The 13,660-nt window shown below is 47.3% G+C and overlaps 1 protein-coding gene across 2 annotated transcripts in view; it reads right to left on the reverse strand.

Annotated features, from left to right (window-relative positions):
- Positions 1 to 12,748, reverse strand: part of syt3 (synaptotagmin III) — a 37,976-nt gene extending 25,228 nt beyond the window's left edge. Inside the window, exons 1-5 of one of the 2 annotated variants that reach the window (XM_030407883.1) lie at positions 12,427 to 12,748; positions 11,950 to 12,040; positions 7,168 to 7,510; positions 5,215 to 5,624; positions 731 to 1,117 (exon numbers count right to left, since the gene is read on the reverse strand). In XM_030407883.1, the coding sequence (XP_030263743.1) occupies positions 731 to 1,117; positions 5,215 to 5,365 (538 nt within the window). In that variant the 5' untranslated portion in view covers positions 5,366 to 5,624; positions 7,168 to 7,510; positions 11,950 to 12,040; positions 12,427 to 12,748. The remainder of the gene's footprint in view (positions 1 to 730; positions 1,118 to 5,214; positions 5,625 to 7,167; positions 7,511 to 11,949; positions 12,041 to 12,426) is intronic. The other variant, XM_030407882.1, reaches the window with a different exon arrangement.
- Between the last annotated feature and the right edge of the window lie 912 nt (positions 12,749 to 13,660).

Raw genomic sequence — 13,660 nt, forward strand, 5'->3', positions numbered from 1 at the left:
GTTGATTTCTTCAGAAAAACAGAAAAAGAGGCAAAACTGCTCAACTGTCCTGCAGGATGGAATGGATTTACGAAACCGCTGTTTGAGATGCACGATGCTGTGACACTTTTAATGCCTGCCTCTATGAAGGAGACTTGTTTCTTATCTAGCTGTATCAGTGACATGTCAAACTGATGTTGCAGCTCTGTAAAAAAAGTTTGGCAAGTACAGGGCGAGGATAACTATGACATGAAATCTTTATATTGTCCTATGCCTACTGCATCGCCTTGATACAATGGTAGCCCCCGTAGCTTCCTTCCATTTTCAGCATACCGTAGTGGATGGCGAGATGAGAGGTTAAATGGATGCTATGAAATCCTAAACATCGGACGTTTGAAAGGTGATTCTGTGTCTCCGCACAGTATGTCGCTTAGATAAATAAACAAATTAATCTCAAGTGAAAATACAGCTGTTAATAGTGATTAGTGAACCTTGGCCAGAAAGATGAAAAACTAATACTCCTTGAATGTAGCACAACTGAAAGGAACCCCATTTATATGTATGTATATACAATCATGATCAGCATTCATCCCACTGTTGCTGCACTGATGAATGACTCTCAGTGTATGTAGGTAACTATATGAAGTTCAGTGTTCTGTAGGTATATCAAAATGAGAAGTTATTGGCTGAGGCATTACATTACTGGGATTAAGAGTTGACTGTGAGGCCGCTCTCTCGCTCTCTCTCTCACCGGCATTGTTGGGGTAGGAGTCCATATCCAGGTAGGAGTGCTCCTGGGTCTCGTGCGGTCCCCCAACCACACCCCCGACTTCCCCCCTCTCCAGCCCCACCAGGTCAGAGAAGTGGGGATGGTGCTGGCCCAAGGAGGGGTAGAGTGAGGACGAGGACTGGCCCTCCTTCCTCTGCAGCAGCGGCGGTAGGAGCGACGAGCCGCCAGTGCCACCGAGGCTTCCGACGCCGGCGCTTCCTGGCAGCAACCCCGATGTCAGGCTCAGGCCTCCGCCCTCCTTGTCCCGCCATGGCAGCCAGCAGAGCTTCCATGAGACAAAGAGGGAGACGGAGAGGAGGACGATGCCACAGAATGTCACGATGACGGACAGCAGACTGACAGAGATCTCTACGGGGGACCAGAGGGAGACGGGTGGGGAGAGTGAAGAAGGTAGAGAGATGAGAAACAGAAGCTTCAACAGTGAGAAGAAAAAACATCTACAGTGATGTCTCTATGCAATGTCATCGAGCATTTCCTCATGGTTATTAGCTTTTTAATCTGTGAAGGCTCAAGGACTGTGTCTGAGGGGGTGGGTGGGGGTGTGGATATGGGGGGGGATAGAGGATGTGCGTGTCGGGGATGGTGGAGTATGACTCATCCGGATGAAAAAGTGTACAAATAAAAGGAAAGCACAGTTTCAGCACCGGACGGTCGGACAGCTCCTGCAACAGCCAACGTCAAAGAGAGATGAAACAGAGGAGAGTCGACATCGGCTCCAGAACTGGGAAACTTTTGTAGTTTTATTTAGACGTGCACAAGCGCACGTGTCGGAGCCTATGATACAACAAAGTCATGATGAATTCATAAATTTGTAAATAAATAACCCATGAATATTTATAACAAATAGACTAAATATACAATGAATATTTATACTTATCCCATTTGAAGTCTCTTTATAAATAGCATGTTTTCAGTCTGATGACTGTCTTGACAAAAGGACCAATCAGAGCCCAAAATGAACTATAGGCCCAGAGCTCTGAACATGAATATTAATGGGACTGTAAGTAGACCAAGAACACTCATTACGACACAGTGTGAAGATTTCGCTAACCGTGTATGCTTCCCCACCTTGCAGCATCTAACTGGAATGTTTGCCTCTCGCCATCTTGGATTCCATCCAGACCAGAGGGCCACCAATTAACAATCCTTCCTGTCTGCGGGCAGGCCAAACATCACCTTTGTGTAGAACAGACAGCGCCAGAGGAAAATGTTGCCCAAACCCTCCCCCCCACCCGCCCGACAACCACCACCAGATCCACACGCAGGCCTGCTTTTTCTTTAACCACGTCTTCCTTTAATTTGCTTCCATTCAATGTGTCTTTATGGGCATGACAAAGACATAGACACTGTTAAATCACACAAAAGAGAATGCAATTTTATCTGTAACAGGCTGGCAACAAGACTGAGAGCAAATGAGTGAAAACAAGACAACAGCAGCCAATCCTCCAGCCCTGGGGTACATCCTCTGGAATTCAGTTCGCCTTCTGTCTCCTGCCGCCCTCCCTCATTCTCTCTCGCTTTCTCCTCTATATAATCCCCTCAAACACCCCTCATTCCTCGCTGTCATTTCTTTTCCCATGCTGTCTGCCTCTGCACGCTTTGACTTTATTCCTCTCCTCAGCAACTGTCTCTTTGTTCGTCACCCCTACCTTCTCTCCACCCTCCCCTCCGCTGCCTCTCATTCCTCGCTCGCTCACTCTTTGGTGAATTATTCATCAGTCTGTGTATGTCATTAATCAGCACTTGTTCAAAAGATATGATTGGGGGGCCGCGGAGGTGGGGGATGGGCGAGGGGACATCGATCCGTCTCAGCGGAGAACACGACGGGGTGGGAATTGACGAACAAGGGATGGAGCGGCAGAGGAAGGGGGAAGAGAGAGCAACGTGACGATGGAAATCTGGAGATGGGAGCGCAGCGATGGAGCATGAGCAGAGGAAAAGAGGGCAAGGGAAGGTAGGAAGAGATCACGAAAGAGAGAGACAGTAGAGATGAAGGAGAATGGAGTGATAGGAAAAACGATCCAAACCACAGAATGGCCGGCAGGGCTGGGATAGACAGGGAGAGGGGTGGAAACAGATTGGTGCACATGTTGAAACAGACATATCAGCTGACTGGGTTTATTCCCCCTTTTCATTCCCTCGGAGAAGGAGGAGGAAGAAGGGAGGGAGGGAGCGGGGTTTGATAGAGTCGATGCAACCACCGCGTCATGTGCGAAAGAGTCGAAAACCAAAGCGGCACCGGTTGAGGGAGAAGGAGCCCGGGAACGGAGAGAAGGAGGAAAACAAGCTGACAATGATTTAGAGCGAAACCTAAGGAGGGGAGGGGTTTAAGGATAAGAAAGGTTAATGTATTGATCTAGTTGGGGAAAAACAAAGCAAGGAGGCAGAGGAGTAGGTTGTGTGTGGTTGGGCGATCAGGGTGCACTGATAAGACACGGCTGTGATCAAACGTGCACAGGGACTGTCAGGGCCAAACCACTCTCCTCCATTTGTCTCTCTTTAGGGCAGTGGCTGTACCTTCCTGGAGTGTGATCCTGCCACAGATCCATCGCTAATCCGCAACGCATAATAAAAGAAAGTCAGCGGGCAGGTAGGTGGGCGGGTAGGAGGCCTCAGAAGTGTAGCGTGAAGCGGGACTGAGACTCCTTGTCAATCAGCGACTGATGCAAGCCCGCTGGGACTCCTACATCGCTCCACATCAAACACATCTCTGCTGCTTACACAAGCCATTCGCTGACAGCTTTCGGCGGTCGCGGTCCTCGGAGGGCTCGGAGACTTCCGTCAGCAAACACCGAAAAATCACAGCTGGTAAGCGAAGGGGGGCCAACGCCTAAAACCACGGCGTGACATTTCTTCACAGAGCCGTCCAAATCTCCAGAGGCAACATGCAGCCAATCCAGGCTAATCTACACTGAGCCACAGATATCCATTCCACGCTAATCTGCATAACAGCGCATCGCACTTCCAAACGCTTCAATGAGAACCCACACACAATACTCCGCACACAATACACTCCAGGGTGCAGCGTGAAGGCACCTACTCAGTTTAGTAGGGAAAAAAAATATTCATTTGTAATCCAGCTCCGAGATAACAAATGTAGAAATCTGTGGAGACGCTTTTGGGGCTCGCGAAAGGAACGGGATGGACTTGTACCGTTCAAACTTGCAGATGAATAATTCATGGCTTGTGGTCCTGAGTGCGCCATACCTCTAACTACCTTTAAACATAAGCACTCCTCTTAACATTCACCAACATGTCCCGCTGCTGTAGGTGTTTGCGATTGACAACGCAAACTGAGGCTTGCTATAGACTGACTGATAGCACTTTCCTGACAAAACACACCATATTTGAAGCATCAGATCCAGGTTTTTGTTCTTGTCAGGGTGTTAAAGCTCAATTCAAACCATGAAGGAGTACGAAAAATTCAATGAATTCCTTTTGAGCAAGTGATGAGTGCCATAAAGCAATTCCCCAAATCTTTTTCAATATCAAAGACTCGCCCCCATGTAGGCTTGAAAGGTGTCTGTTGAGTTCGTATTTCACAGAGAACAGCGGCGATGGTCTAAAAGCCAAGTCAATTTTAACTGTTTTAAATGATGGAAAAGAGTGATCGTGTGGACGGATGAGGGGGTTTATTCTACAGGAGATGTTTGAGAGGCTTCAGTGAATGTTTGAACGCTTCTGCCACTATTTACACTGGAGTACATTTGAGCTGACATTCTGTGTGTTAAGAAATAAACTTTCAACACGTAGGAGCCACCGTTTAAATCAACACAAGGGTAAGACTTTGATATTAGGAGGATACCTTTCGGGTGAAGTATTGTTTTCAGGCAGGATGGCAGTATTGGTATGGCTAGTCGATGGATTGCCACGAAATGTTGTGCTGACATTCATGCTCCCCTCGGGATGAACTGTAATCCCTATGTGATCCCCTTAATCTTCAGTTAGTGCCATCATCACGTCAGAACACTTTGGTTTATGACCAAATACCTAAAAAACTGACTACAACCAACTCCAGCCTCAGCTGTACAAATGTTAGCATGCTAGTACACAGATGCAGGATGGTCAACCTAGTAAATGTCACAAGTGCTCTGCCACAAGCCTACCTGAACTGCTGTCAGTGCTTGCAAGTAACCGTAGTTTTGTGAAACTCTCGCAAGATCTGTACATGTTGTTTCTTTACTGTGACAAAGCTATGGTGTGACCTGGTTAGGAATCGCCCCCAGTTTAAATCAAATGTTCTCTGTCCGCTGACATTTTTAAGACAAAACTCAAAGAATACATGTTTTCGGTGCCTCCCGATAGCCCCTGGCGTGATTATGTACCCCTTATTTTGAATTCTTCGAGAGTAAACAGAAGAAAAGCTTCCTATATACTCGTATCACCAAAAATCTTGACAAATGCAAGCCTTCTCAAAATGATTCATGTGGAGCTGAGTCAGTTACCTGGGTCCAGCTGTCTGTTACGACCTCTCAGCAGGTAGCTGAACTCCTCACAGCGTTCACTCTGGCTGTAGCCTCTCGGGGAGTTGAAGCATAGCTCCTCCACCAACACCAGCGCCTTCTTACACAGGTCTTCATCCCAGTCCCCCGACATCCTCCAATCCGCATCGCACTCTCACCAGCAGTCAGCCAATGACAGTCGAGCCCTCGCCGCCCTCACCTATCGGACGGCGCTCAGGTAAGTAGATTGTTGGCCCGTCCACCTTTCACAAGGAGGAGGCAGAGGAGGCGGAGGGAGCAGCGTCAATAAAGGAATAACGGGAGGGGGTCTGCAGGGTGTCTTGGTCTGGATCACAGAGACCAGCCTGATGTGCCCATGTGTGACTGAGCGACACCCACCCCTCTCACTTTCCCTGGAAGAGATAAAAGGGAGAGAAACTGGCAACGTGAGTGTGAGGACATAAAAGTGTACAAATCAAGTTTTTTGGCAGATTGGTCACCTTAACCATTAAGTGAGAACACCGATGCCAAAACCATCAGTGTGTCCCTGATAGATCATTGGCGCCGCTGCTAAATCATATTACTTTAGCGTACACTATGAAGAGTGATACTAGGCAACTGGCATCGTGAATGAAGTCAGAAAAGTTAATCCTGTTGCAAGTACAACGCTGTGCTTAAATTCGGCAGATTCATGGTACGATTGGCAACGTTTACCGCGGAGGTTCACTCATATTAAGCAAAAACACATTGTCCTACATACCGCTTGTCTAAGTATTAGTCACTGGTGAGCCCTCTGCTGCGACCACAAACCACAAATCTCGCTGCTGGTAATTTTACATTTTCTTTTGTTTTGGTAGAAAATGTCATACAGCTCTGTGGGTAATCCTAATTTACCAGTGGGTAATGTCTGGCACGGTACATTGTTGTGTCCTTACTCAAACACTACAATTTTAACGCTTTGAGGAGCACAAATTAATTTCCCATTTACGTTCATTGTATAGGTCTGGCAGCAGAAGGCTCCGGGGTAAATAACAGTCTGTGTGTGGCTAAAAGACCTATACCAGTTAGTTAACAAGCCTTAACCTACCCCTTGAGGTACAAAAGGTACTTTGGGCCTGAATTAAAAGGCTGCAGGGAGTTCCGAATGGTGTTAAGTTTGGTTGGGTTCGGCACTACGAGCAATCCCTTCACATTGCATTTCATTCAGGTCCATGCGGATATCAAGAGCACATTTGAATATGGCACGAATTTAACCTAGAAAATTGTAGCTTTGCCTCTTTATTTGGGAAGAGGAGGAGGTAAATGATGGGTACGTTTGCATGGCTGAAATTATATAAAACAAACCTGGCTTCAGCGACTGTAATGAGCTAATATTCTATTTTGTAAAATGTATAACTGGACGCACCACGCACAGCACTAAAAGCCCAAATTTTGAGTTCCTTTTACTTAAATGTCAATCTTCAGACTCCAATTCATAATTCCAAATGGTTGAGTGCTCACTCAACAGGGTGCCTATTTCATTTCAGAGAGCTTCTTTTGTCAGCAATTTTGCGATGATACATGGAGGATTCTGGTGTCGAAAATTGACCAGTGGGTTAGTCATCCTGAAAATCTGCATAGTAAAACACTCCTTACTACAATTACAGAGCAATCTAGATAATTATGAGCTCTCTTTGTTTCGAGTCCCTAAAACACAAATATGCTGAAGGAACTACGGCACCGTGAGGGTGACAGAGAGACACAGTACTGGTTTCTCTTTTATTTGTAATGATAGGTTAGATTCATCCAAATGACTCAACACGTTCAATCTAACGCCTGGAGGATTCGTCGACTACCTCTGATTCAGCTCCACATTTTGCTACATGGATCCATTTAAATGAAGGGAAAAAAAAATCCAAATTAAAGCACTTAATTAGCTTTCATAATGTCATCAAGCCATGGGTTTGTGTGTTTTACCTTTATTGAGGTGGACTCTCGACGTTCTGGGCCATGTTGAATTTGCAAGCGTGAGCGGAGACACTCTACATGTATAATTCTCCTTACAAACAGGTTTGGCTGAGGAAAGTGGAGTTATGCCTGCAGTGCTTGCATAACCTTTAGCTCGTTACTTTCCTGATGCTTCCAAGACCAGAAACGGGAGCCTGCAGACAAATGTTCTTGTTTTTTTTTGTCTCCACTGTAAGTTGGGAAGAGAGTTGAGGTGGGATGCGTCTGTTTCTGCACTCCCGCCAACACATCCGCATGGACTAGAAGCCACTGTCAGATTTGTGGAGACTCTTTTGAAGCTCTCCTACATCACCTGAAACACAACAAATCAATCAATTAATAAAGTGACCTTACACAACAAGAGGGACACTGATGGAGTGACAAAAACACACAAAGTTTTTGCAGACTACAAAATCTCCTAAAACATCAGATGGAGGTATAATTAGATGTATTAAGTCTGACTGTTTCATGTGTTCGCTCCTTGTCCTTTCATCCAAGAGAAACTAGACTTCCTCTGCACACCGTCTTTATTTTTGAACTCATTCTGTCTAAATAAAAGCAGGTCAATGCCCAAACTCCGGTTTCTCAGAGTCTGCAAGTCTCCAGGGACACTGACTGAGGAGAATGTATGCAAAGTTGTGTCTAATAATACAGAAATAAGAAAGAAAAAAAAAACAACAACCTCGCATTGAGTGTGTCTCGCCAAAAATCTTGTAAAAGCGGAGCAGGCTGGGCTGGAAAATAAATCACTGGCTAAACAATGTTCATGCCGAGAGGTCAGCTCACTTTTTCGGCCAGGCTGTTCTGTCCTTGTGAAGTGGCGGACCTATTTCTCAAACCAGGTGCCTACTTGGACAGAGGAAGGACTATTGATCATTTGATGTATGTTGTTCTGTAAAATGTCAACGTCAGTCTTTGTGTATTGAGTGGCGCCGCGCTAGCAAAGTGCTCCTTATGTGTCCATCTGTCTCCCACCCATCAATCAATCACGGCATTAGGCAAAGACATATCTCACTCCGAACAAGATCAGAAAGGAAAAAATGCTTCCACTCGCTCGCGTTCGACTCTCCCCTTGAAGACAGGAACACACTTTTCCTCTCTTGTTCGCCCTCTGTCTCTGTCTCTTTTGAGGATGATTGTCACATTAGGATAGTCTGTCAGTCTGAAGGAAACTCAGATAATGCGGAGTCTATTTATCTGTCCATCTCCGGCTCGGCCTATTGTAGAAAGGACTCCAAAATTAGTGAATCAAAACGCCATCCCGACCCAACATCGTGCAACAGCCCTCCTCTTGCCCCCCGCCACTCTCTCCCATTAAGATAGTAAATCTGTCTGAGTGACTTTAAAACCCGGGATATCTCAATCTGAGGAATGGCTGTCTGGCACAAAACTGGCTGCCTCAAATGCCAGTGAGAGCATCAGGAGAGAGGGAGAGGCGAAGAAGAAATGGAAGAGACAGACGGACGGAAAGAGCGATTGTGTAGCGAGAGGGAGACGGAGAGAGGGAGGGATAAAAGAGATGCTGACATTAAATTGGTGGCGAGACAGATAAAGAGGGAGGGGAAAAAAATGGAGCAGAGAAGGGCAGAAAAAAAAAAAAACACATAGGAAGCTGGCGGCGAGGGTGACACAGCAACAATGATAATCAAGGGCTTGGGGACGCAATTTACTACAAGCAAAATATTTGCAGGGGCCTTGTTATTCACGGATACACGCGCCTTCGACGAATCATTCCTCTCTGATTGTGCCATGCCCAGAAACGCACATTCCTACTGTAGTGAACAGAGCAACACTAAACCTCCCACAGACGCTCCATTGACTGCTGTTCTGCCTGGGATCAATACTCTCAGGGAACGGATACACCACAACACAGACCAGTCGACCAGTAAGGTCACTGTCCGATTGGACAGAGGAGACAGGACGGCATGCAAGGTCACAGCCTTATCACGCGACGGAGAGAGCAGGATCCGTATACAGAGCTCTCATCCAATCAAGAATAAAAAAGGAGAACCGGAGGAGATCAGGGTGCAATCATGGGAGAAGCTGTCGTATCAGATAACGAGTTAGATCTGGGGAACAAAGGCCAGTTTGACCAGAAAGTAGGAGCAGTTAATAGACGGCTACAAGTTCAACCCTCAACAGCTGTCCTTGACCGTGAGCCCCCCCCCCCCCCCCCCCCGGCTGCCCCCTCCTGCTAATCACTAAAGATAAGAGCATCAGCTAAACGCCTCATTTTTAATGACTCAGTCCAGCCGTTACATCCTCAATCTAGCTTATAGGCGATGAAGCAGATGAGGCGTTTATGTTTGTATCCCCTCATAATGAAGGGATCATTCTCGTATTTGCACAGAAGGGGACAGATTCGGAGCCGCCCTCAGGTGCCCGGAGAGCCAGAGAAGAAGAAGAAGAAGAAGAAGAAGAAGAACCCAGCAAATCCCAATACAAATTAAGAGTGGGGAAGGACATCCAGAATGTGAGGAAATAAATAACTCGACACTGTTCGGGCATACACCGCTAAATATTTATCTAATATTGAATGCAATCCCTCACTCTTTTTTTTTTTTTGGATGTTGCATTTCTTATTTTTTGGCTCAGCACCCCTCATACAAGAATTCCAGCGGTTTTACTCGGCTGCTCTGAATATTCCGGGGGAAAAAACAGCCGCGAACAAACGAAAGATCCTGGAGCAGGGTGAATGTGAATTTGATAAAACCCAGGAGGGGGGCGGATTTTCAGTAACAAGGATCATGCTGGAGTGCGCGACGGAAATCTGTATGTGAGATCTGTCTCCGAGGGATGAATCACACACCTCAGTTGGGTTTGGGAATTACAGTGATAAGGCATTTGAAACGCTGCTGTCTGCTGAATAAGAAGTAGACGACATTCAGATGCTTACCACAAACCTGTGATCTGTTGCAACCCCGTATCATCATCTGGCATCTAATTTTCCAGTCAAAATATATATTTGTCTTTCGGCTGAATAAAGTGCGTCAATTTGTGGCTTTCCCAGTTCAGAAAGAAATGGATCAACACTATAAGTTGCAGCAGAGGAAAACAGTAGTAGAAGTATTATGTTGAGGTTCTCGAGCTCCACGGAATAATGGGGAAGATTTAAAATATCCTTATTCACTTTTCATAAAAATCCCTCTCAGTCTTCTCTTCTCTTTTCATTAAGCTGGGACTAATAAGAATTACGGTGTGTATCACGCGAAACTATTTTTATAGGGAGAAAGCGAACACCTTCATAATTGCGAAATTGAACTCAAACAGTCAGACCCCTTTTTTTTGTGTGAGAACATAACGCTTGTGTAGACAAAGGCGACTAATCCATTGGATATACCTAATAGGATGTTTCAGTCGGATCTCGTTGAACCTGCTTTCAAGTCCCCCTATCCGCTGCCACGCTCTGTCTTTTGTTTTCATCTGTACCTGGAAGTCATCTCTAATTGAACCTCTCATCCTTGCCACGACTGCTTTTGTTGTCGCTCTTTGTTTAAAGTCTGCAAATTTGCTTAAGTGTTTAAGCGAGTTTCACACTCCCCATGCCTGTGCCTTTTTATGCCAGTTTTTTCACGAGCCGTTCCCAGACTGCTGTGCGCTACAGACCGGCGACTTTGCCCTGTGACCTGCTCCTCTCTGTTCCAGACTTTGATGCTGTCTGCTCTCCCGCACCCTGCTGGGCCGTATCATGTTGTGTACCATCTCAAATCGATGTACTCATGTACCCTTAGATCATCCGCCATTCGTCAGGACTATCCCTGCTTCATAGAGGTCGTGACCTCCCTCCACCGGAGCTGGCATATCCTCCTTTTCGTCTTGCATCACTTCCTTTCGGGGCCACGGCGATGTCTGCCGGAGACAATGCTATCATCACTCCTCTCTGCTCATTCGACTGTGACGGATTGATGCACAGGGGTAAACAGATAGGGCTACTACAACACATCTTTTTGGTTACTCCAGTAGAGCTGGGACAGAGACGGCACCGTATGAGGCCAAGATTGAGCACGGGGATATTAATGTCTATTGACTAGAGGTAATAGCTTTCCTGAGCCTCAGCCTCGAGGTTGTTCCAATTTAGCTCGTCCTATAATAGCTCCTGGACACCCTTTCAGCAAATAAATAACACGAGGTGGGGGAGAGGGGGCCTTAATAACTGCTTAAGACCATATATCTCTATAAACATGCAATCAAACACCCGTTCACAACCAGGCAGACTCTGTCTCCTTTTATCTCTACCTATTTCTATCCCACATTCACACATATCAAAGGTTGCTGTTCACGCTCTCACAGCTTTCCTCCACTCTGGCCTTGCCGAAGCTGCGAGTGTCTAAATTATCTATAACTCGGGACAGGAAATAGAGAGCAAGTGGCGGGCCAGGAACCCTGGGATATCGGTGCTGCTCTTCCTGTCTCTTGCACAGCCAGTGGAGCTGCAGAGTGGGACCTATTTACAGACAGGGAGTGTGATCTCACACACACACACACACACACACACACAGACAACGTCCGCCCTCACTTCATTTTTTCACCTACTGCTATGTCAGAGTCGGTGAGTCAGTGTGTGTCTCAGTGCGTTTGGGATTTTTGTGTGTATGTGTGTGTGTGTGTGTGTGTGTGTGTGTCCATTTGCATAAATATGGTTCTCTGTGGTGAGAAGCCAGAGCAACTGTGCCTTTGATATTGAGGTGGGGGGGGGGAGGAGAGGGGTGGGTGTCGGGTGAAGGGGGTGTGGGTGGAGGGGGAATTACGCACGTCTTACGCACGTCAACCTGTCTTCTGTGTGTTTTCTGCGTGCTCGTGCGCGCACCCCACTGTCTGTTCGCCCCACATCTAATAGCGTTTGCTTGGAGGAAAAAAAAAAAAAAAGTTAAATCACCGTCGTCAGCCATTGATACACTTGTAATACAGAGAGGAGCCTGTGCTCTGTCTCTACAGGATAGTACAGCCTCCGCGCACAACATGCATCCCACTACAGGCTCGGAACACATACCTACTAATGGCAGAATGCGATATGGAGGAGCCGGGGTGATGCACGAATAATATACATTAAATATTTATGGAAAACAGACACATGCTGCTGGATTTAGGGCACATTCAGCAGAGCCCAGTGCGGGATGCGGGATGCGGGATCAAAGGAGATGTGATGCGAATAACGCACGCCTCGCAGATACCGCCGGACCCGAATGCATGCCGGCCACCGGACGAACACAAAGGACGATATCTGCCTACCTTGGCGCTGCAGAAAGCACTGTCTCCCTCTCTGTCCGATCCGCGGGCTCCTCCGCTGTTTTAGTCAGATGCGACGCTTGTAAAGGGGCATTCCGCCCTCTTTCGCTCTGTCCACCCCCTCCTCTCTCCTCTCTCGCTGCTCTCCAAGACGCACCGAGCAATAAACCCCGCAACCGGGATGGCAGACTGAGAGGGAGAAATGAACAATATGATATCTCTGCCCTCCCCTCTTTCCCTCCCGTTTCCTGTATTCTTCTCTTATATTTTTCCCCCCTCCTTGTGTTTTTTCCTCCTCTCTGTTTCACTATCCCCTCCCTCCCTCTCTCTCCCTCTCTCTCTCTCTCTCTCTCTCTCTCCCTCGGCTGCTCGCTCCCTCCCTTTTTTTTCCTCCCTGTGCTCTGAATACTAATACTGTGTCTCTCCTCTCACTGCCTGTACAGCCCGGCCAATGCTAAAGACATACTGATGTATGTGGGGTGTGTAGAGAAGCGAGTCGGTGTGTGTGCTGGTGTGTTTGTGTGGAACCCATAGAGGGAGGTGGTGGTGGTGGGGGACGGGGGGGCCTGGCGTGGATGGCGTGGAGGGTAATGGCCACTCTCAGCCTGGAGGGTACATAGGTGGGTTAGAAGGACCCAGGATGTTGTTTGGTCTTATTAGAGATGTGATTAGATAATAATCCTCCTGCAGATGCCCCTGGAGAGGTGGTGGTTGTGGTGGTGGTGGTTTGTAGTGGCTGGGTTGAGGGAGCAAGGATGTGGGGGGGGGGGGGGGGGGGGGGGGGCACATAAAATGTTACCTGGTTTTATGACAGCGTCCCTGAGATGAGAGGAGGTGGAGGTGCAGCTGGGGATGAGGGAGTGTGAGGAGGAAGTGTTGGACAGCAGAGATGGAGTGGAGGGCCAATGTTGTTTCGGCTCAGAGCGAAAAGAAGGACACGGCTCTGCGAGTGATGCCGTGTGTGTGTGTGTGTGTGTGTGTGCGTGTGCGTGCGGGCGTGTATGTGTGCGTGTGAACCATGGAAACCTCAACGAGAAGAGCAGCTGAGGTATAGGGAGGCCATGATCTAGTTAGAACAAGACACAGTCTTATTGGAGACCTGATTGGATTATGATATTCCTGCAGGCCTCAGATGAGGAGAGAAGGGAGGAACGTAAAAATGTTCCTCTGTTTTACGGTAACAACAGCGGGCATGGAATGAGGAATGAGGACGGAATTAGACATTGTATTAAGGTGG

Source organism: Sparus aurata, chromosome 23, assembly GCF_900880675.1.
Source record: "Sparus aurata chromosome 23, fSpaAur1.1, whole genome shotgun sequence".
Lineage (NCBI taxonomy): Eukaryota > Metazoa > Chordata > Actinopteri > Spariformes > Sparidae > Sparus > Sparus aurata.